Source organism: Carassius auratus, unplaced genomic scaffold, assembly GCF_003368295.1.
Source record: "Carassius auratus strain Wakin unplaced genomic scaffold, ASM336829v1 scaf_tig00008123, whole genome shotgun sequence".
Taxonomy (NCBI): Eukaryota; Metazoa; Chordata; class Actinopteri; order Cypriniformes; family Cyprinidae; genus Carassius; species Carassius auratus.
In genome coordinates, this window is record NW_020523908.1 from 140,537 (window position 1) to 166,193 (window position 25,657).

Here is a 25,657-nt window from a genome sequence, read left to right on the forward strand (position 1 = left end):
ATTTAATTGTTTTTTGATTCGTAGTTACAAATTATTATATTGCAGTTAGCGCCCAAGCTCCTTGGGAGAGCAGGTCCCTATTGTTTTTCTAAGGACATTTTTAAAGACTATCCAGGGCATTTTGGGCACCTTAATCAATAATCAAAATTATGTCATTAATAACTCACCCTCATGTTGTTCCAAACCCGTGAGACCTCTGTTTATCTTCGGAACACAGTTTAAGATATTTTAGATTTAGTCTGAGAGCTCTCAGTCCCTCCATTGAAGCTGTGTGTACGGTATACTGTCCATGTCCAGAAAGGTAAGAAAAACATCATCAAAGTAGTCCATGTGACATCAGAGGGTCCGTTAGAATTTTCTGAAGCATCGAAAATACATTTTGGTCCAAAAATAGCAAAAACTAAGACTTTATTCAGCATTGTCTTCTCTTCTGTGTCTGTTGTAAGACAGTTTTAAACAAAGCAGTTTGTGTTATCTGGTTCGTGAACGAATCACTCGATGTATCGATGTAACTGGATCTTCTTGAACCAGTTCACCAAATCGAACCGAATCGTTTTAAACTGTTCACGTCTCTATGACTATTCACTAGCTGTTTTATTTAAGCCATTGCTTGGAAATTATGTTTAAAATTTTCAAGTCCATTTATTATTTGCGCTGCTCCTCAGGGAGAGATATGCACTCAGAGACGGAACAGAACATGAATGAATAGACATGTAAAGCCATCTTTTAGCTCAAGGTGCATAACTAAACGGTCAGACACATGCAAAAATGTGTCAACGAGCTGCGTTTGTTGATTATTCATGTGTACATTTATTTGTCATGTAATAAATGAACGTTAAGAGTTGAGAATGAAAATATGCGTGTAATGGTCATTTGGATCTTAAAGTGACAGCTATTTTCCTGCTACAACTGTGCTTATTAATCAAACAACAAAAGACAAAATCACACCCTGCTCTTGAGTGATGGATTTTTGTAGCAAAGAAACAAAAAGGTTTCATTCTAACAATGAAGACTGCTGTTTTATTTTACATTTGATTATATATTTCTGTAGTAGGCTGTAAACTCTTTGATAATTGTATTAAAAAAAAAACCATTACAGCACAATTTGTTTCATTTGTATCTTTTTATTCTATTGTATTTGTCCTTTGCTTTTTTATTACTGACAGTTTAATTATTTTCAACAATTTTGAGGACTTTTTGTTTGTTTGTTTGAAATTCAGCTGGTCTCTATAATGTAGCTGTAGCAACCTTATTTACAGAAAATACATATTTGACATGCATCACTTTCTTTAAATGAATCACTCATATAAAGTTCTGGTCATATGCCCCCCCCCCATAATCATGTCAAATAATTGTGATTACAATATTAACCAAAATTATTATGATTTTCGCAATAATCGAGCAACTCCACATGAATGTCAGTCCAACTGTCAGTTATTTCAAGGTAGTCTGTCAAGACCTGTCTCCACTAGAATACAAGTCTGTTCTTTGCATTCTTGGAATTGAGAAACAGCCAGACACTAGGTCAAAGGAACAAAACAAAACAGGAGAACAGAAAATGAAAGAAACCCAAAAGTCCACAATCATGACACTTTGGTATTGAAACTTTATTGAAATGTTCACCTTACTTTCATAAAGATATTTCAACTAAACTATGTTCAAATAATGAATTTGTCAAAATGAATATGCTTAATAATCTAAATAAATTCAACTTAATTGGCATTGTACCACATAAATCACACCAATTCTATGCTAAAAAAATCTACACATTCACTTTAGTGTATAATAAAAATGTTAAAGTATATAAAACACATATAGAAAGAAAGCATTTCTTTAAGTCAGGGGTGTGTGTGATGTCTCTGTTGTTGCTCATAGGTTTTTAAATTTGACACAGAGACACTGAGGAGTTATATTCATTAGCCATAAAACCGAATCCAGCATAGAGGGGTTCAGTAAATGTGCTGTTGAATGTGTGTAAGTGTTTGAGTTTGTGTGTATCTGAGACGGTGTAGAAGGACAGACGGCCAGCCACCCAGTCCAGATACACTCCTATTCTCTTATAGGAGTGTGAAGGGACAGTTATGTGAGTATCCATATACATGTGACAGATAGAGATTGTGTTCTTAGAACAGATCAAACACCAAGAGTGTTTATTGCGTCCAAACCAACTGTCAGGACTCTGTCCTTTCCTGCATATTCGATTATATGTCACTGCTATTACAGCACCAATTCCTCTCCATTCAACCTCCCAGTAACAGCATTTAGACAGACTCTCTCTACACAGAACCTGACGAGATTCATATTCAAATCTCTCTGGAAGATCAGGATATGACTGACGCTCATTCACAAATGTCACCGTTCTGTTCGCCTCAGACAGAATAAGGAAAGGGCTTGCTGTATTTGGATCCAGTGTGAGATAACAAACATCTGAACACAAGAAGAGAAAAGATTTACAACATAGCAACAGAACAACAACAGCAACAAAAACAGGTGTGTTTGAGTTTGTGTGTGTGTGTTTGTATGTGTAGACATACATTTGTGGAGTCCTGCTGCAATCCTGAACTCTCCTCCATGATCCAAACTATAAGACACACATACACACACACACACAAACACACACAGTGATACACTGATACAATCAGTTAATGCTCATTGCACGCACACACACATGCACCACACTCACAGGCACACACACACACACACACACACACACACACACACAGAAGGGTGACTTTTCCTGCTGAACATACTTGAGTTTCTCCAGTCTGTAGTTTGGATCAGAAAGTAGCTTGACTAATGATTGTCCTGGATGATTATAGCTCAGATCCAGCTCTCTCAGGTGTGAGGGGTTTGAACTCAGAGCTGAAGCCAGAAAACAACAGCCTTCCTCTGTCACCATACAGCCAGATAATCTACAAACACACACAATGACAGTCCACATGACCTGTATAGTTTGGTTGCAGATGAAGGTGAACAGATGAACACTGCACTAGCACATGGACACACAATTCCTATATCAACACTACTGTACTAACAGTAGTCAATAACATTGTCATTAGAACTTGTGGCATTTGGCTTTTATTTTATTTGATTGTTGTTTATAACCACAGTTGCATGTAGAGTGTTTACAGTGGAGATATTTTACTTCATTCACTGCGTACTGCATCTGGATGAAGGTGTCTGTAACTGATGATCTAGCATTAGTATCCATACCAAATATAAAACAGATACAGACATAGTCCTCCTACATATTGCATTTATGTACAGAAATATTATATATTATATATATATATATATATATATATATATATATATATATATATATATATATATATATATATATATATATATATATATATATATAATGGTGCAATATTTTTTTATTTAAAGAGCACGTTGGTAGATAATGCGCCTCTGGGTGGGTCCACAGTGTGCGCTGACTTCGCTTATTACACACAGGAATGCGCATCACACAAATATGCCAAATATTAAAAACAAAATTACAGTGTAAAATAATATTATTGTGTAGGCTACATAAATATAAAAATGTAATGATGGATAGTCATTGCATGTATTAGAATCAGGCTACCTATTTGCAATTCAGCCTATTACTACTTATACAGGGAGTGCAGAACTATTAGGTAAGTATTTTTGAGGAATAATTTTATTATTGAACAACAACCATGTTCTCAATGATTCCAAAAACTCATTAATATCAAAGCTGAATATTTTTGGAAGTAGTTTTTAGTTTGTTTTTAGTTTTAGCTATTTTAGGAGGATATCTGTGTGTGCAAGTGACTATTACTGTGCATAATTATTAGGCAACTTAACAAAAAACAAATATATACCCATTTCAATTATTTATTTTCAGCAGTGAAACCAATATAACATCTCAACATTCACAAATATACATTTCTGACATTCAAAAACAAAACAAAAACAAATCAGTGACCAATATAGCCACCTTTCTTTGCAAGGACACTCAAAAGCCTGCCATCCATGGATTCTGTCAGTGTTTTGATCTGTTCACCATCAACATTGCGTGCAGCAGCAACCACAGCCTCCCAGAGACTGTTCAGAGAGGTGTACTGTTTTCCCTCCTTGTAAATCTCACATTTCATGATGGACCACAGGTTCTCTATGGGGTTCAGATCAGGTGAACAAGGAGGCCAAGTCATTAGTTTTTCTTCTTTTAGACCCTTTCTTGCCAGCCACGCTGTGGAGTACTTGGACGCGTGTGATGGAGCATTGTCCTGCATGAAAATCATGTTTTTCTTGAAGGATGCAGACTTCTTCCTGTACCACTGCTTGAATCAGAATCAGAATCAGAAGAAGGTGTCTTCCAGAAACTGGCAGTAGGACTGGGAGTTGAGCTTGACTCCATCCTCAACCCGAAAAGGCCCCACAAGCTCATCTTTGATGATAGCAGCCCAAACCAGTACTCCACCTCCACCTTGCTGGCGTCTGAGTCGGACTGGAGCTCTCTGCCCTTTACCGATCCAGCCACGGGCCCATCAAGACTCACTCTCATTTCATCAGTCCATAAAACCTTAGAAAAATCAGTCTTGAGATATTTCTTTGCCCAGTCTTGTCGTTTCAGCATGTGTGTCTTGTTCAGTGGTGGTCGTTTTTCAGCCTTTCTTACCTTGGCCATGTCTCTGAGTATTGCACACTTTGTGCTTTTGGGCACTCCAGTGATGTTGCAGCTCTGAAATATGGCAAAACTGGTGGCAAGTGGCATCTTGGCAGCTGTACGCTTGACTTTTCTCAGTTCACGGGCAGTTATTTTGCGCCTTGGTTTTTCCACACGCTTCTTGCGACCCTGTTGGCTATTTTGAATGAAACGCTTGATTGGATCACGCTTCAGAAGCTTGGCAATTTTAAGAGTGCTGCATCCCTCTGCAAGATATCTCACTATTTTTGACTTTTCGGAGCCTGTCAAGTCCTTCTTTTGACCCATTTTGCCAAAGGAAAGGAAGTTGCCTAATAATTATGCACACCTGATATAGGGTGTTGATGTCATTAAACCACACCACTTCTCATTACTGAGATGCACATCACCTAAAATGCTCAAATGGTAGTAGGCTTTCGAGCCTATACAGCTTGGAGTAAGACAACATGCATAAAGAGGATGATGTGGTCAAAATACTCATTTGCCTAATAATTCTGCACACAGTGTAATTATGAATGAAATTGGCTTATTAATTGAACAATCGTGGCAATAGACACACATATCTTTTCCGCCAACAAATTCCGGCATGTAAATAGCGATTCGCCATGTCGCGAGCGCATTTCGCTCTAAAAGGGAATGGGAGATGAACTTTACGTCCATTACTTATTAAGAGAATAGGGATAACCCATTCCAAAAATGCACCCTGGCGCACAAACCGTTTTTCCGTCGCTAAAATAGCAAAAGTGGATTTGGACACATCCTGAGTGCCCCTGTGCCTTGCGCTTTACAATTTGCATTTAGATCATTAAAATAGGTCCCTCTGTGTGACAACTCTCTCTCTCTCTCTCTCTCTCTATCTCTCTGTGTGTGTGTATACTGTACTTCAGTTCAATCAAATGTCATGAAGTATTTGGCGGAAAGGTGAAGGTGATTGCTGATAGGCTGTCCAAATCAGATCTCAAATGTACTTGAGTAAAGTCATGAGTACTCCCTAAAAATGATACTCGTGCTTAAAAAGGGTTAGTTCACCAAAAAATGAATATTATGTCATTAATAACACCCTCATGTTGTTCCAAACCCGTAAGACCTCAGTACATCTTCGGAACACAGTTTAAGATATTTTAGATTATTGGAGACGAGAACCATTTCAAACGATTCAGTTCGATTTGGTGAACTGGTTAAAGAAGATCCGGTTACATCGAGTGATTCGTTCACGAACCAGATATCACTGAACTATTGTGTTTTGAACTCGCTCACAAAAGACACGGAAGAGAAGACAATGCTGAATAATTAATTCTGCCAGGAATTAATGTTAAGTTTGATCAGAGTTAATCTTTAACTGTGTTTCCAAATACCTTATTATGTTGAGTCGACAGTGTGAACTCTTCAGACTATCAGAAATCAACATCACTCCTGAATCTTTCAGGTCATTGTTACTCAGGTCCAGCTCTTTCAGATAGGAGTTTGATGATTGTAGAGATGAAGACAAAATTTCACAGCTTGTACCAGTCAACATACAACCTGCCAATCTGAACAAAACAATAAAGGGATTTAGTAAATAAAATATGTCAGAACACCCATTAAAACACAATTATCATAATTATTTCTGCCTTAAATCAATCAAATTCTGACCTCTTGATATAATGTTCCAAATCAATGGATACAGAGAATTTCCTCATATATATTGCATTTATGTACAAATATGGATTAATGACATTATACATTTGAATGTAGTCTAAAATAAACCTAGGAATCTGATATCTTAGCCATCTCTTACTCAACACATAATTTGATTTCTGATTCTTCCATGCTCAGCTATGGATAATTCTTACTGTCCTGTACATGAAAAAACGATTGTTCTTATTATACTGGCATCTGTACTATTTTAATACAGATCAATTATAGAGACATCAGTAGTTATGAAAGTTAAAATGAACCCTTAACCCTCTGGAGTCTAAGGGTATTTTTGGGGCCTGGAGAAGTTTTTTCATGCCCTGACATTTGTGCTTTTTTCAGTTTCTTATAAAGATCTAAATGGGTAAAGTCTAATCTCACTGTAATTAGCACAAACTGGGCTATAATAATAATATGTGAAATGAATGCATGTACATGATTGTATTTTTGAAAAAAAAGAAAATATTATGGGTGGTTAGTGAAAAACAAAAAAATGTTAAATCAATTGAATAAGGCAATAAAACACATACAGAACATTGGTTCCTGGGATTTTTAAGAACTGGAGCTTGTAGCCTAGAATTTTTCTTTCTAAATTATGTGAAAATCATCTTGTTTACTCACTTACAGAAAACAATATATTGATTTATATATATTTCAGATATCTCTGAAATGTGGATAATCTCTGCTTTACATCACTTTTTTTAAAGCATTCAGATTGGATTAGGGGTTCAAATGTTATTAAACATTAAAAAACAACAGTTATGTTTTAGCTGTGAGCGGCTGTCTCTGTTTTTGAGGGTTAAAAGACTGAAGCAAAAAAAGAACAACTGATTTCTGTTGAGGCATTGCACTCAGCCAATAACTAACATGTTAAATTTCATCAGAGTAAATTTCAAACTGTGTTTCTAAATACCTCAGTATGTTGAGTTGACAGTGTGAACTCTTCAGACTATCAGAGAGCAACATCACTCCTGAATCTTTCAAGTCATTGTTACTCAGGTCCAGCTCTTTCAAATTGTAGTTTGATGATTGTAGAGATGAAGACAAACATTCACAGCTTGTACCAGTGAACATACAACCTGCCAATCTGAACAAAACAAAAGGGATTTAGTAAATAAAATCTGTCAGAAAACCCATTAAAAGACAATGATCCTAATTATTTCTGCCTTAAACCAATCATATTCTGACTTCTTGCTATAATGTATATTGCTGATAACTTTGTTTGTAGTTTTTTAACATTTACAGCACACTTTAACAGCATTGTGATTATAAATATAACCGTGTTCATTTTGGTCACTGTAATTGTGATACGAAATTTTCATACCATTTAATCTCTATTTGCTATCAGAGACTTGAGTCTGTTTCTCAGATGTTGCTGTTATGAGTCACAAGCAGCTGTTGAGTTGACTCGAGATCATCTTCATGTTTTATTTTATTTTATTGTTTATAACCACAGTTTGCATGTAGAGTGTTCACTGTGGAAATATTTAACTTCATTCACTGCGTACTGCATCTGGATAAAGGTGTCTGTAACTATTGATCTAGCATTAGTATCCATACAAAATATAAAACTTTTACTTAGTGAGATGTGAAAAGCCAATCCAAATCAATCGATACAGAGAACTTCCTCCTACATATTGCTTTTATGTATAGGTATGGATTCATGACATTATACATTTTAATGTAGTCTAAAATAAATGTAGAAATCTGATATCTTAGTCATCTCTTACTCAACACATACTTTGATTTCTGATATTTCCATGCTCAGCTATATTGTCTTGTAATTTATGCTAATGAAATAATGCTACTCAAATTATAATTCTTATTGTCCTGTACATGAAAAACTATTGTACTAATTATACTGGCATCTGTATTGTTTGAATACAGATAAATTATAGAGGCATCAGTAGTCATAAAAATCATTAAAAAAAGCTTTATTGATGAAAAGTTAAAATTAAAAGACTGAAGCAAAAAATAAAAATAACTAAATAAAAAGAAAACTGATTTCTGCCAAGGCATTTCAACTAGAGTCCTGCACGGGTTCGGGTACCCGACGGGTGACCTGCAAATTTGGCTGAAACGGGTGAAAAATATCCAACTGTGTCGGATACGGGTGCGGGTCGGACACAGGGAAACACGGGTCTAAACACGGGTTCAAAACAGCCACGTGCAAACGTAAAAATAGGCCTACGTTCCACTTTAAAAAAAAATCACCACGGCGCAAACGGCTGCATGAGTCATAGTTGACATGTTAAGATCAGCCAGCGGGGTTTATTTTCCAGTTGTTTTTTTTTCCGTTCATATATATATATATATATATATATATATATATATATATATATATATATATATATATATATATATATAAACAACAATACACTTCCACTTGCATGTATTTGACAATCGGAATATCAGATATTTAATTCCATAGCCAACACATTTGTGAATATGGGCCTAATCTAGCCTATCCAGGGTTGTTGTTTTTTTGACTTTGTGCACCTCATTTACATTCGCGCTCTGGGCAGATCCGCCTCTCGCGATGCTCAGCTGTGAAGGATTAATAAATGGGTGCGTTCGACTTGAAGCACAACTTCAGACGGTGGTATGATTCGCTCTTTTGTTCTGTTTTCTTTCAGGATCAAAAATACAACAAATGAAAGCGTTTATCTGTATTTCCGACTGATGAAAACTATGCATATACATTCATAAATCAGTCAATTTAGTATTTTATTATGAGATATTTTATTCTAATGTGATCAGTGACTGATGGACCAAAGAGCACGTATTTCGACATTTGCAGTAAAAAAGTGAAATATAAATTATCAGAAAATGCATTTAATACCAGTATATTAAAACGTCTGTTTAGCCTACTCCATTAATAAATGAGTCCAGACATTGGAAAATATCAGTCCACATACGTTTTATATTTAATATGAGGGAAATAGACATGCATGCATGCATGCGTGATACAAAAAATATTTAAATTTTAGGTAGCACACTAAGGTTATTTCATTATCTGCTATATATTTGCTTGTTATTTATTAAAATATGGGCAATTGATAGATAAAACATTGATCAAAATTAAGATACAATGTATAAAAAACGAATATCTTTTATAAAGAGTTTTCCATAAATAATTTCTGTATGACCTGGCAATAAAATTCGGAAAAAGTGTGTCTAATGTGATTTGCTTAACTGATTTGATTTCGGGTGCGGGTCGGGTGTCGGTTTTATTTTAAGCGGGTTGGGTCGGGTGCAGATTTTAATTAGTGCCGCTGTCGGAAAACGGGTCGGATGCGGTTTTAAACACTGCGGGTACGGGCGGGTGCGGATTTACAAAATCGGACCCAGTGCAGCTCTCTGATTACAACCACCCAAGAACTAAAATGTTAAGCTTGATCAGAGTTAATCTTAAACTGTGTTTCCAAATACCTTATTATGTTGAGTTGACATTGTTCACTCTTCAGACTATCAGAGAGCAACATCAGTCCTGAATCTTTCAGGTCATTGTTACTCAGGTCCAGCTCTTTCAGATGGGAGTTTGATGATTGTAGAGATGAAGACAAACTTTCACAGCTTGTACCAGTCAACATACAACCTGCCAATCTGAACAAAACAAAGGGATTTAGTAAATAAAATCTGTCAGAACACCCATTAAAAAGACAATGACCATGATTATTTTTCTGACACAAATCTTAGCCACACAAACAGTTTCCCTCAGCTCATATACAGCATTGAATAGCCACTTTTACACTGTTGGGCCAGTGTGAGGCAGGGTTTTCAAATGTGTTATGTTGGCAGCCCCAAACTTATTAAGTATTAAGTATTCTACTCCAGTATTGATATTTAATTCTTTTTTTTTTTTTTTTTTTTTTTTTTTTACAATAGAAACTGTTACAGTGGCAGTAATATATTAATTTGTGTTAGGAGTGCAGATTACCAATGCAGAAATAAACTGGTATTCATCAACTGCTGGCAATAGCAATAAGATCACACCATAACATTGTTGGTATTCACACAGATATTCTAGAACATTTTACTGCATTTGGATGGCATTTTATTTCTCATGGGCGTAGAATACACAGGGACGCCAGGGAACTGTTCCCTCCACTTTCCGACAAAGATGATTCTGTTCCCGGCATTTTGACACACCGCTACTACCATTCCCACCCATGAACTCTGGTTTGTTAGCAAATCATGAGTGAGTGTTATGAGGCGAACCTCTTTTGTGGAAGAGTGTCTGCTTCAAACAGATGGAAGCAGGAACAGGGCACTTTTGTATACTGTTGTAGCTGGGTGCTTGGCACTGATTAATAAAGGTATAGCCTATATTCACATGCTAGAAACAACCTGGTATAGTGCCGATAATTCATTCTACGATTACATGGAAGGGCACTATTTAGGGTGCAAACCTGATAAAAGTTATGCACTGTTACTGCAGTTGAAGCACAGAAGACAACATTGGTATCACTAATAATAAAAGAAGCCTTGGAGTTATGATTGATGATCAGCTGACTTTCTCAGACCACATTGCTAAAACTGTCCGATCCTGCAGATTTGCTTTATTCAACATCAAGAAGATCAAGCCCTTTCTTTCGGATCATGCTGCACAACTCCTTGTTAAAGCTCTTGTTCTGTCCAGGCTGGACTATTGCAATGCTATCTCAGAAGGTCTTCCAGCCAATTCTATCAAACCTTTACAATTAATTCAGAACGCGGCAGCAAGATTCATTTTTAATGAGCCAAAAGAATACACCTCACACCTCTGTTTATCAATTTGCACTGGCTTCCAATAGCTGCTCACATTAAATTCAAGGCATTGCCTACAAAACTATCACTGGCTCTGCACCCATTTACCTAAATTTGTTACTTCAGACTTATGTGCCTCTAGAAGCTTGCGTTCTGCAAGTGAACGGCGCTTGATTGTGCCACCCCAAAGAAGCACAAAGTCACTTTTATGGACTTTTAAGTTAAATGTTCCCTTCTGGTGGAATGAACTCCCCAACTCAATCCGAGCAGCTGAGTCCTTAGCCATCTTCAAGAATCGGCTTAAAACACATCTCTTCCATCTTTATTTGACCATCTATTTGGTTTAACACATAGTGATGGCGTGGGAGCGGTGAGCCTTGCGTCTTCACTAAACTTTGTCAGTCATATTTGTTTTATGGTTTGGACATTCAAGCGATTAGATGATTGGATGTGTATCATTATATCGAAATACCATGTTCACCCAGCTGCATTGTGGCATGAACACTCATATAAACAGTAGCTGTGAAGATCATGCACACAGAGGAATGCAGAGACTAGTTGTCAGCGCTGTCCTGTGATCTATCGCTAAAGTAGCTTAGAATCTCAAAACTAATTATAGCATATTTTTCTACTTTTAAGGGAACTAGGCTATTTACAACCCACAGCTTCACAAAAGCATAGAGACGGTATGACTAATTCACACACACGCAATCACTCATTCTGGTACTTTGCTAATTTATCTTTATCTGTTCTTTATTTATCTCTTACACTGAGCAATAATCTATATTAGGGGATGGGTATCGATGGGTATCAAAAACCGGTTCCATTTTAGAACCTGTTCCAAATTTCCAAGAACCGGGTATTCAATAAGACACGTGCATTTTGATTCTGCTTAACGATTCCTGCATTCGCATTTCAATTTAATTAAAACGATTAAGTGCAGGAACAGAAAGAATTTGCGCCCTGTTGGTGTGCAGCGCACATGAAGCATCGTTCCGTGTATTTCCACTGTAGTAAAGGTTGTTCTGAGTCGAAACTTTCTTTTCATATTTGTCAACCAATATACAGAAAACTACATCTATAATAAATTTAATTGATTAATCTTTATTTTAATTATAAAAAGAAAACTATGCAGTTTTTAAACTTTTAAAATTTTGTTTAGTTGCATTTATGATATTGCTAATTGATTTGTTTGTTCCTATCTTATTACTGGCTGTTTACTTGTCTTTAACACTTGAATATTTGAAATTTATATTAATCTAGTTGTTTTTGCTATGGTATTTTTTTTAAGCACAGGCAAAATTCCTCTTATAGTGTTTTGTAGGCTGCTGGTTTTTGCTCATGTTATCTAGCTGCAACAGAATGCTTTGTAAAAAATACAGAATACATGTGTGCCATTTAAATGTTTGCCTTAATTAGTTTATATTGGATTTTTTATCTCATTGGAATCGAAACTAGGAATCGATAAGAATCGGAATCGATACAATTCAAACGATCCCCCCCCCCCTAGTAAGATTTTGGCAAGGTACCAACTCACACTGTACGAGTAGATCGCATGCGATGTAAAGCCAAAGCTCACGTTTTTTATGCGCTCAGTGTACGGTCCGATCTTCGAGTTGCAATTTGACTGCTCACACTATACGTGAGGAAACAAGTGAATTAACACGTAGGATCCCTCAGAACCCGGATGTTTGTGGTGGTTTCTGAATAAACATGCTTTCCCGGGATAAACGCACTGCTTTGGTGATAAGCGCAATTCTCTGTGCTGAAACGTCCAAAAAAAAGAAAAAAAAAGGCGTAGGCATATCTAGACGCCCAGGTGGTTCGGAAGCTGTGGCCAATATGGTTGATCCATTTTGCATAACTCCACAAGTTTTCCCTACATCACTTCAGTTCACACTACACACCATGACACTATGGTTTTGTTTATGGTTTCATTGAGGGAAACGCGGAAAATCGGTTCGTAGCCCTGTTTCAATAGTGCGATACCTCACGCGAGGCGACCAAATTTCTGACATGTCAGAAATCCTTCCGACCAACCGATTGCCGGTCGGGAGAGTTTAATTGCCTCTCGTTTCCCCTTGTACACTGCACGAACACTGCACGACAAATGACGCACGAAAATGCTAAAAATCGGACCAACCTGAAAAAGAGTTGCACGAGTCAGAATTCGGCTCAAAATCGGATGAAAATCGCACAGTTTATGCCCGGCCTTACAGACATAGATCAAATAACTGCTTATAGTGAGCTATGATGTCAGATCACTCTTTCAATAGGAAAAAAAATCTCACCTTTTAATAGTCAATCATATTTACAGTACAAACATTGTCAATGAACCATGAGGGCAAAAAAAAAAAAAAAACAGAAACAAATAATCGTTTATTAATCGTAATTGAGGTAAAATGTTAAATTAATCAAGGTTTTGATTTTATGCCATAATTGTCCAGCCCTACTCTGAATGCTTCTCATACTCGCTCCTCTGCCTCACGTGGGAAGTATAGAAGTATAGATACTAGGGTTGTAAAAGACTTTTGTAGAAGTTGAACTATCAACTCAAGCTTTTTACTCAAGTAAAAGTGTAAAAGTACTGGTTTCAAAACTACTAAAAGTATAAAAGTAAAAGTAATGTAAGAAAAAAAAAATTATTTAGACCAAAAGCTTAGGCCACGCCACTGGGGCCTATTGTGCAATACCCCATCTCCTCAAAAAAAATTTTTCTAAAGGCTATAATGACTGTAATGTTATATTAAAATGTTCATGTTGAAAAATTTGGGATGCACAAGGCTAAATGTTTCAGCTGCATATATGCCCATTGAAAATGAACACACTTTAGTACAAATCAAATGCATTAAAGAACTAGAGATAATCACTGGTCATCTGCTCCACCCTGGGGGACTCCGACGTTGACCACGAGGACGTGGTGGTCATCCGCTCTGCCCTGGGGGACTCTGGCGGCGACCACGAGGATGTGGTGGTCTTCCGCTCCGCCCTGGAGGGCGCTGGCTTTGATCACAAGGCCGTGGTGGTCTTCCGCTCCGCCCTGGAGGGCTCTGGCCTTGACCACAAGGCTGTGGTGGTCTTCGGCCCCGCCCTGTTGGGCGCCACATGGTGTTCCTTATGGACTTCTGTTTTGTGTATTTGAGTTCTGTTATGTTTCTGTCTGTTCCCCTTAGTTTGTCTGGCCCTCCATCCCTCCCCCTGAACCTTCTCCTGTCCTCCTCGCTCCTGGTCTTTTTGTCTGTTTGGGCTGTCTGAGGAGCATCTGGTAGCTGCTCCTTAGAGGGAGGGGGTACTGTCACAGTGTCTGGGTTGTTGTTCCCTGGGGTTCCACTAGATGTCCTCCTTTCTCACGGTGTCTGTCACCAGATCACTTCCTGTTCCCTTATTTGGTAAACCTTCCTCCTTGTTGTGTAATTGATTGTCCGCCACCTTTCTCCTGTTCCCTCATTATCCTTCTGTCTATTTATACCCAGTCTGTCTTAGTCTGTGTTACGGAGTCCTTGTTTAATGTCAGAGTTATTTCATGTCCATCATGTCTTGCCTTGTATTGCCTTGCTCTGTGTTCGTGTCCTGTTTATGTTTGGTTTTGGATTTACTGGTTTTGACCCTGCTTGGCTTGTTTACCCGATTGGATTACCCTTATTAAAGATACTTACCTGCACATGGTTCTCTCGATTCGTTCCTGCAACGCCGAATGTGACATAATGTTTCTACTGTATCTTGGTCAATAAATCTGATAATTGGTTAAGATGAGTGCTGTCTGTCACTGTCTTTAATCAGTTCTGTGAATTACTTAATGCTCATTCTTTATAAAGTAGCAACAATGTTGATTGTAAAGTACAGTACTATGCAAAAGTCTTAGGCACATTAGTATCTTCACCCCAAAAAAAGGGTTTTAAGCCAGTTATTTCTATCTTTTGCTGTAGTGTTTCAGAAGGAAATATCAGTTTGCAAATCATTTAATAATAATCTAGTGCGATTCTGAATGCACAAGCGGTCTGACAACAGCAAAATGAATGTTTGGAAATGTAAACGTATATTTTCTACTGACACACTACAGCAAAATATATACCGTATTTTCTGGATTATAAATCACACTTTTTTTCATAGTTTTGCTGGTCCTGTGACTTATAGTCAGGTGCAATTTATTTATTAAAATTAATTTAACATGAACCGACATAAATGAACCAAGAGAAAACATTACCGTCTCCAGCCACGAGAGGGCGCTCTATGCTGCTCAGTTCTCCTGTAGTCTACACTGAGCAGCATAGAGCGCCCTCTCACGCCTGTAGATGGTAATGTTTTCTCTTGGTTCTTGGTTCTAAATAAATGCGACTTGTAGTCCAGTGTGACTTATGTTTTTGTCCTCATCATGACGTATTTTTGGACTCATATTTTAGTGTTAAGGGCTAGATTGTCACTGGAGGAAACCGCTTATGAGCTGTGACAAGCGAAAACTTAACAGTAGATGAGAAACTGTTTGCTCCCTCGTAACCTTTTGTAAACTGTATTTATTACAAAGAACTGCACAGACACAGATATTCTAACAATCTATTGATAAACAGACACCTTGTGTCCTCTGTTTGTGTTTGAGTCCACTCGCGCTGCTCCGCCGCGGTCTGTGGATTGAAGAGCGCACTGAAAGACGGAGAGGAGACCAGTCTGACGCCGGTTTTATATGAAATTTAAGGGGACTGACTATAAGGCGATCGCAAATTTGTGTACAGTTTATGGAGCTAAAAGCTATATCCCCGCTAAAAAAAGTCTAGCGACGGCCCTGCTTCTTGTGTACATTTCGGAGAACCAGGATAAACATTTCAATTGATCGCTCAGGCATTTAAGATGGCGAAATGAGGCACTGAAATCTGCGTCCTTATTCGGTTTGGTGCATACCAGTTCCATACCCAACCCTACTTTTAAGAAATATATTTTTTTATAAATTAACCCAACACTTGCTATGTCCTTGCTGGAGTGTGATGTTATTTGTGTCATGTGCAGTTGCGATGGACCGAGTACATACCAATAGGGTGTCAGAATGGTGTATGTTTATACTTCTCATCCAATAACTAAATTCACTTCATCCGGATGGCGCGATTTATAGGTTCTTTTTTTTTGGGGGGGGGGGGGGGGGGGTTTGAATGATGACAAGCCAGAATGAAAACATGCCGATATTAAATGGAAGTAACAAACCTATTTTTTGAGTAGAAAGTGCAGATACTTGCGTGAAAATGTAAGGAGTAGAAGTAAAAATTTGGCTGAAAAAGAATTACTCAAGTAAAGTATAGATACCCAAAATGTAAGGTAACAAAGTATTTACTTAACACCTCTGGTCACGGATGAGCCATTCACACTTGCCGCATTCATGCAGCCTGTTTTGTAATGCGTAGTTATATTCACCTCTCCACGAGTGGATCTGGCAGTATGGATGAGGCTTGATGTTCGTACGCAACCTGCGTCGACTCGCACCTGGTTCCGTGTTTTAAACTAATGTAAATTTAGTCTAACTGCTTACTAATATCAATTGGATGAAATAAAACATTCATCACATTTTTCACTTGTTCTTTAAATCCCAAATACAAATAATACTTTAATAACCGACTAAAGAAATACAGTTCTTTATTTATAAAAAATAAAAAATTCTTTCTAGTGAAATTCAGTAAGTTAATTCTGTTAATTCTTTTTTAAACTTTATTGACAATATTGAGCCGAAGCTTGACTTTGCACATGTAAAAATCGCAAATCAAATCGCAATGGCAATATCTGTCAAAAAAAATAAAATACAAATAATTCGCAATTAGATATTTTCCCCAAATCGCACAGCCCTACCTGCCATTGTAAACAGTGAAAACGTTACATAACATAAAATCTAACATAACATTCTTATCAATACTGGATACAATTTTTAAATATTTGTAAGCCTATCAGAGGTCTTCACTATTTCTGTATTTTTTTTTTCACGGAAGCCGCACTGAATGGGCAAAGTCAATCAGAGAGACACTTTTACTACAAAGCAGGGCTCTGAACCGGTTCAAGGAACGAAAACGAAAACCGGTAACAAATTAAATTTTGACAGGAACAGAAACGAAATAAAATTGTATAGTTCAGAAAATACTTGAACAGTATGGAAACATCTTTTCATGCAGTGCTGGGGGATTGTAAAACTAATTCAAATCAAATGTCTAACTGATTCAGTGTAGCAATTTGTCTCTGCAGATAACTGATTACAAGTTAATTTCAGATATTTAATTTTATAAGCAAGTGAAGCTTTATTCTTTTTTCTTACCTCAGTATGTTGAGTTGACAGTGTGAACTCTTCAGTCCATCAGACATAAGCTCTACTCCTGAATCCTGCAGGTCATTGTTACTTAGGTCCAGTTCTCGCAGTGATTTTGATGATTGTAGAGATGAAGACAAACTTTCACAGCACTGAGCAGTGAGATAACAGTCAGCAAGTCTATAAAACAGGATAAAATATTGTTCAATAAAGAGGAGATGGTGGGTTGAAATATTGTTTTCTCTGTTCTGCACATGTGATGACTGATATTATATTTTTCATCAGTGGTTAAATTCAGTGTATTGTCTCACAATCTGTTCAAATAAGTCTGAAACTACAAAGTTATTATAAAACTGACTCTAGATCAGATATATAATTTCATTTTAAGTCATGTATTTGACAAAAGTCAACCCTCTACGCAGACCTTGGCTATAGAATCGTCATTGGCTAATAATGTTTTTTAGTTTGCTCACCACACTTTTGCTGCACTGACACTATTCATGTTTTATGGATTCCTGTCTTGGATTTCAATTTTCTTGATTGTGTTGTTGTTGTTGTTGTTTTCTATTCATCCTTGATTACAAAATTAATGATTAACTTAAATGGGCTACCATTTTTTTTATACCGTAGTCATATAAAGATTCCATGATTTTTTCTAGAATCACCACCTACTGTTAGCGTTTTGCAATGTCATTCAGCCCTAACAAAAATACTACTACTAACATCAATATAAAATGCACTAAGTTCTGATGAGTTGCTGGGTTAATCACATCTATGCTTGCTCTAATTGATTTGCTGAAATCAAAACAGGATTTTGAGTTAAAGTTTGTGTTGTGTTGAATATGCTGCACATCCTCTAATATGAAAAGGAACAGTGCGCTTTAAATACTCAAGTGCTTTGTCAGGATCTTGGTAAGGGAGGAACTCAGGTGCAGACAGGGATTCTCAACACAAAGGGTTTATTAAATACAAAAAGGGGAAAACAAAACCCACGAGGGGGAAAACAACAGCTAGGGCAGGAACTAAACAACTTAACAGGGCAGGATTGATAAGACAAACAAACTCTTGACACTAACTACAAACACTCACGGTAATACAAGGACTTCAGAGGGTACAGCACAATCTCACACACGATCACATAAGTAGAACACATCTGAGAAACACAATGAACCGACGCAGGACAGAGCACACTAGGAGATCTAAATAGGGGGAACAATTAAGACACGACAGGTGTTACAGATAGGACAATCACGACGCGACTAGGATAACAAGGGGGGCGGGGCAAGGGAACGAGACAACACAAGCACATGGCCCAAAGACAAGGCCATGCGCTTGTACACAAAACACGGGTCTGTCATGATCCTGCCTCAAGACTAGGAAAAATCAAGGACACGAGGGCAGAATCATGACAGAACCCCTCCCTTAAGGAGCGGCTTCCAGACGCTCCTCAAGGGAACATCAAACACGGGACACGACTGACATGACAGACTGGGACACAGACACAAACCAACAGGACATGACAAATAACAACAAAGGCAAACATGAGTACACAACGGCAGGGTTGGGGTGACAAATCAAAAAAAACAAACAGGGAAGGGGAGGGGGCGGGACCACAAAGTTCATGGGGGACAGACCAGGGCGGGTGGGTGGGGTAGGAATCCTAGGAGGACAGGACGAAGGCTGACGACAGGGGGTACGGGCAGGTCTGGGTGGTGAGGGGCGGGGAGGGTTCTCGGGATAACTGACAGGAGCAGACACAGGACGCGGGGCAACACTTACGGGACGCGGGGCAACATCAACAGGACGAGGGGCGACTACATCTACAGGACGAGGGGGCGACTACATCTACAGGGCACGGGGAGACAACATCTACAGGGCACGGGGAGACAACATCTACAGGGCACGGGGCCACATCAACAGGACACGGGGAGACAACGGCTGGACACTTAGGACTTCTGGGGACAGGGTCAGGGGACAAGACAGGACTGACGGGGATTTCTAAAATTTGGACAAGACGGGACAAATAATCAGAAAATGCTTTAGCAGCTAGGACAATTGGCATCTCCTTATGAGATGAAACCGACTGTACAAGAGTCTTTGCTGCAGAGTCGGCCGCGGCTCTCTCCTCCGCTCTCACGACTGCCGACTTGCATACAGCTTTCTTTCCCGGCTCGGGCACGCTAGCGCTCACTGCTGCTGGCTCGGGCACGCTCACTGCTGCTGGCTCGGGCACGCTCACTGCTGCTGGCTCGGGCACGCTCACTGCTGCTGGCTCGGGCACGCCAGCGCTCTCCGCTGCTGGCTCGGGCAAGCTCACCGCTGCTGGGTCGGGCACGCCAGCGCTCACCGCTGCTGGCACGGGGACGCCAGCGCTCTCCGCTGATGGCACGGGCACGCCCACCGCTGCTGGTACGGGCACGCCAGTGCTCTCCGCTGCTGGCACGGGCACGCCAGCGCTCTCCGCTGCTGGCACGGGAGGAAACGGGGTCACAGGACCGGCAGGCCCCCTCTTCCTCCTCTTCCTCCTTGGGCGCGGTGCAGAGACCACAGCTGGGTCAGAGGCGGGTTGGGGGAGTTCGGTCTCTGGCAGGGCTGACTCCGACGATTCCGAGGCAGACTCCCACGATAACCGTCTCCCTCGCTTCCCGGGGAGACCGACGGGTGTGGGAGACACCTCAGGACTCGGTGAGGGATGTGCCTGATCCCCCAGAGTGGCCACGGCCAGGATACGACCCTCTGGAACCGTTGGCAGCTGGGTAGGTGGGGACCTCTGGGGCTCCTCCTCTCGCCCGCTCGCTCCGGAACGACCTCCCCTGGTCCCCCGGAACACCACAAGGCGAGAGCCCTCAAAACAATCTCGCTGGCTGGCTGATGCCATCCAGCATTGCCTCCTGTCTGCTGAGTTCCTTGGTGGTCGGTTCATTCTGTCAGGATCTTGGTAAGGGAGGAACTCAGGTGCAGACAGGGATTCTCAACACAAAGGGTTTATTAAATACAAAAAGGGGAAAACAAAACCCACGAGGGGGAAAACAACAGCTAGGGCAGGAACTAAACAACTTAACAGGGCAGGATTGATAAGACAAACAAACTCTTGACACTAACTACAAACACTCACGGTAATACAAGGACTTCAGAGGGTACAGCACAATCTCACACACGATCACATAAGTAGAACACATCTGAGAAACACAATGAACCGACGCAGGACAGAGCACACTAGGAGATCTAAATAGGGGGAACAATTAAGACACGACAGGTGTTACAGATAGGACAATCACGACACGACTAGGATAACAAGGGGGGGCGGGGCAAGGGAACGAGACAACACAAGCACATGGCCCAAAGACAAGGCCATGCGCTTGTACACAAAACACGGGTCTGTCATGATCCTGCCTCAAGACTAGGAAAAATCAAGGACACGAGGGCAGAATCATGACATGCTTAGAGTGTTCAAGATGAGTGAAGGTGAGTGAAAATATGCATGTGCTCCACTTATAACTGAAACACTGGCAAGTGAAATCTTACAATTTATTAACTAATAGCTAATGACAGACATTATTTATTTGCATAGCAAGAAAATTTTGTTTCATATGCAAGTGACTTACTCCCATTGTAGAGGGTTGAGTTGAAAACCCCTGCTTTAAATTATTGTCATGTCAAATAAATCGTTGCTTTGATGAAGGAATTACCATGAATCTCAATAAAACAGACACATTCAGTTTTTTCTCCAATCACATCACTTAATACTCACAGAGCTTTTCTGCAGTTCACCACAGCTGGTATCAGACTCCTTCTACCCTCATCTGATGTGTTGTATTTCTTCAGATCAAACTCGTCCAGCACCTCCTCTGATATCTGAAGCATGTAGGCAATTGCTGTGCACTGACCAGGAGAGAGTCGATTCCCTGAGTGATTCTCTGATTTCACAAACTCCTGAATCTCTTTGTACAGTGTCTGATCATTCATTTCCAGCAGAGAGAGGAAAAGATTGATGCATCTGTCAGCTGAGATATATTCATCACCCTTAATTTTGTCTTTAATGTACTTTGTGATTCTCTTGATGGTCTCTGAGCTGTTCACTGTTTGTGTCAGTAGATCCTGTAAGAGTCTCTGATTGGACTCCAGTGAGATGCCCAGCAGGAACCGCAGGAAAAGATCTAGGTGTCCATTTTTACTCTGTAAGGATTTATCGACTGCTACTTCTATAAGTTCATCCAGAGAGTGATCCGGAGTGTGATCCAGAGTGCGATTCAGAGTGTGATCTGGAAAGCGATCTGGGGAGTCAACCCATTGAATCATAGGATCATACCTAGAGATTTTCTGATTGTATCGCATGCATCTTTCATTAAAAAACAACTCCAGTGATTCATTATTCTTGACAACATGAGAGTAAATCAGAAAGAAAGCAGCTAAAAACTCCTGAAAGCTCAGATGAATGAAGCAGTAGACTTTCCTATGATGGATCACAGATTCCTCCTTAAAGATCTCAGTGCAAATCCCAGAATACACTGAGGCGTCAGTGGCATCTATGCCGCTCTCAGTCAAGTCCTCCTCATAGAACATCACATTGCCCTTCATCAGCTGATTGAAAGCCAGTTCGGCAAGTTTCACAATCACATCTCTGTTGGACTTCAGGAGTTTCTCTGGATCTCTCTCATCATACTTCTGATTCCTCATGTTGATTTGAGTCAGCAGGAAGTGGATGTACATTTCAGTCAGAGTTTGAGGGATTTCTGCACTCTCATCTTGTTTCAGGAGGTTCTGAAGCACAGTGGATGAGATCCAGCAGAAGACGGGGATGTGACACATGATGTGGAGGCTTCTTGATCTTCTAATGTGTGAGATGATTTTGCTGGCTTGATGCTCATCACTGATTCTCTTCCTGAAATATTCCTCCTTCTGAGGCTCATTGAATCCCTGAATTTCTGTCACACGGTTGATGTATTTTGAGGGGATCTGATTGGCTGCTGCTGGTCTGGAGGTGATCCAGATGAGAGCAGAGGGAAGCAGGTCTCCTCTGATGAGGTTTGACATCAACACACCCACAGATGAAGACTCAGTCACATCACAAACTTTCTGATCATCTGAAAACATCAGTGTGATTCTGCTTTCATCCAGACCATCAAAGATGAACACAACTTTACACTCCTCATAAATCTTTGAGTCCAGATGTTTAAGTTCAGGATGAAAGTCCAGCAGAAGTCTGTGAAGACTGTACTGGTGATCTTTAATCAAGTTCAGCTCTCGAAATGGAAGCACAAACATGAAATCTACATCCTGATTGGCTTTTCCCTCGGTCCAGTCCAGAATGAACTTCTGCACTGAGACAGTTTTTCCAATTCCAGCAATCCCTTTGGTAAGAACTGTCCTGATTTTATCTTTCTCCTTACATTTTGGTTCATGTAAGGGTTTAAAGATGTCATTGCAGTAGATTTTAGTATCTTGTGTTCTGGCTGTTTTCTCCATCTGTAAAACCTCATGTTCTTCATTCACCCTTTCACTAACTCCCTCTATGATGTAGAGCTGTGTGTAGATCCTGTTCAGGAGGGTTTGATTCTCGTCTAGTTTGATTCCCTCAAATAAGCTCTCATACTTGTTCTTCATGCTGGTTTTGTGTTGGTTTTTAACTCTTTGTCTGATGAGGGTCTGACAGTCAGGGTCAGCGCAGGTCAGACAGGGCACCCCTGATATGACCACTTCACCTGTCTTCACTCTGCAGAAAGAGAGAAATGAAAAAAAAAAAAAACTGAAAATGCATTGTTATAAATGTTTTGACTACATCAAATTCTAAAAATTAATTTGAAGTGAAACCATTGTCTTTGCAATTTTTTTTTAAATTCAGATTTGCAGATTTAAACTAAATAAAATAAAAAAATATTTCAAAGTTTCAAAAATGATTTTAAATTCACATTTTTACTTATTATTATTATTATTATTTACATATTTGAATTTTTTTTTCATATATTTTAGATGCACACCTATTCAGGTGTAGCTGGCTCTTATCATACATTTGTTTTCGTGCTGTAAACATACTAAACACATACCTAATGAATACTCTTGGATTTTTGTGTGTTGATGTGTGGCTGTGTTCATTTATTAATTTAATTTGCCAAAAAAAAATTATTTTAAAGAAACATTTTCCTCCAAAGGATAAAGGTCGATTTTCAACCAGCTTTGTACTGTTACAATAATGGTAATAAACGTACTTTAAATATAAAACGTACTTTAAACGGCCACTTTTATCATGTTCCTGTGTGATCGCGCATGTTCCAGTGATTTATTTTCTTATTTGTTTTCTAATAACTTCTCTTTGTTGGCGCAATGATGAAGTTGCATGACATTGTTCCTGAGAGGCGTGTAAAGGGCGTGTTTTAGTGACGCACAGCGGAGCTTCAGGCCCTGACTGTAGAAACCCTGCGCTATTCTGGCCTTGGTGCTACTGGCCCCAGGCTATGAGCCCTGCCTGGCCCACTTTAAGCCCTGTCTCGCACTGGCGCGACAGTGGAAATGTGGCTAATTACACCTTTAAGTCACATTTATGCTCACATGGACTTGTCACTCTTCACTGATACACAGCTGGGTTCTGAAGATGCTTTTTCCATGATGAAAGTAGTGCTATAGAAGCACAAAGAACAGCTTACCTGCGGTAACTTCTCAGAGACCATATGTGTGTGTTAGAGCAGTGTGTGATTATTTGTATTATGTAATTATTACTTAATATTTATCATCTTGATATCACAATAAATTATTTATCTTAAAGTTGTACTCACACAGGGTCAGAGGCCCCTGGTCTGTCACTGAGATTAGGTGAAACATGTATGGACTCGTCACTCTTCATAGACACACAGCTGGGTTCTGGAGATGCTTTTTCCAGATGCTTTTGTCCGTCACTGAGATTAGGTGAAACATGTATGGACTCGTCACTCTTCATAGACACACAGCTGGGTTCTGGAGATGCTGCTTCATGTGTCTGAACATCACCCCTCTCTCTCTCATAGACACTCATATTAGATACAGTGCACTAGAAAACACTGAAAATGTACAACAATTTTCATCATCAGATATACAGAATGTAATTTGAGAATAAATATGTTTTGGGTATGATTTACATATTTCAGTATGGGATTGAAATGTTCACCAGTTACATGTTTGTTTAGCTAGAAAGGCATTAAATTACATGCCTAACATTACAAAATAAATACTTTTTGAATGCTGTTAAATATGAAATAATGCATGAGTATCATCTTGAGATAATGTATGAAAATAATGTATGAGAATGTGTTGGTTCAAACCTACCTCTGTCTCAATGAAGAACATCAAACACAAACTTCATTCAGTTCATAAATCCGTTCTGTCTCTAGATTGCAGCACTAAAATGATCTGTTCTCAAACTGAACATTATACACAGACAGGTTTTCTCTCCTACTGTCGTTCAAGTTCTTCCTTACACAAAAAAATGTAGTCTGTTAAAGTGCCACTTAAAACAAACTGGTTCAACCGGTTTATATTGCAAATAAGTCCAAGCACCCGTAACACCCTCAAGGGTCAAAAAAAAAAAGATTTATCAAAGACAATAAGTTGTAGAAAAAAAATAAAATTCTTTATTAAACAATTCCATAAAATTACAGTTTCTTAAAGTGTCCAACTAGGAATACAAAAGAAACCTGAGCTACCTATAAAGGAGACACTTCACTGCATTCTGGGAAAACCACAGCAAACCCCCATACGCCCTTCACTACAAACCAGAGTATATGTGTCACGGTTCATGAATGCACCGTTTCCTGCTCGTCTCATGTTACGTCATGTTGATTGTTTCATGTGGGTCATCTGGTAAAGAATACTTACCCTTTGAGGTTGATGTCTTCAGCCTTCGAGAGGTTGCAGGGAGCGTCGATCTTCACGAAATTGGACTTACGTAATGCTTATCATTTGGTCCTTATCAGGGAGGGGGATGAATGGAAGACCGCTTTAAACACCCCCAGGGGGCACTTTGAATACTTGGTCATGCCCTTTGGGCTATCCAACTCCCCAGCGGTCTTCCAGGCATTCGTCAACGACGTGCTGCGAGATATGATCGATCAATTCATATATGTCTACCTGGACGACATATTAATTTTTTTCCTCTTCTCTCCAGGAACACGTGCAGCACGTTAGACAAGTGCTTCAGATGTTGCTAGAGAATGGGCTTTTTGTCAAGGCGGAGAAATGCGCTTTTCATGCACAGTCTGTACCGTTTCTTGGGTATATCGTGTCGACTGAGGGAATATGCATAGATCCCGAGAAAGTTA

The 25,657-nt window shown here is 39.3% G+C and overlaps 1 protein-coding gene across 1 annotated transcript; it reads right to left on the reverse strand.

The window, feature by feature from the left end:
* Nucleotides 1-1,699: 1,699 nt before the first annotated feature.
* Nucleotides 1,700-25,044, reverse strand: LOC113071777 (NACHT, LRR and PYD domains-containing protein 3-like). The gene is made up of 10 exons (XM_026245081.1): nt 24,666-25,044; nt 24,140-24,400; nt 21,121-23,082; nt 17,379-17,549; nt 9,779-9,952; nt 7,260-7,433; nt 6,028-6,201; nt 2,751-2,912; nt 2,535-2,581; nt 1,700-2,427 (listed from the first exon to the last, which is right to left on the reverse strand). Exons 2-10 carry the CDS (start codon nt 24,373-24,375, stop codon nt 1,880-1,882), a joined length of 3,648 nt encoding a protein of 1,215 aa, XP_026100866.1. The 5' UTR covers nt 24,376-24,400; nt 24,666-25,044; the 3' UTR covers nt 1,700-1,879.
* Between the last annotated feature and the right edge of the window lie 613 nt (nt 25,045-25,657).

Bases quoted from the DNA above. Each gene is read 5' to 3' on its own strand.
- LOC113071777 (XM_026245081.1), bottom strand. From the start codon at position 24,375: ATGAGTGTCTATGAGAGAGAGAGGGGTGATGTTCAGACACATGAAGCA. The intron at 7,434-9,778 runs GTATTTGGAAAC...TGTTTTGTTCAG, and splicing joins TGTCAACTCAACATAATAAG to ATTGGCAGGTTGTATGTTCA. The intron at 2,428-2,534 runs GTATGTCTACAC...TCTTGTGTTCAG, and splicing joins TGCAGCAGGACTCCACAAAT to ATGTTTGTTATCTCACACTG.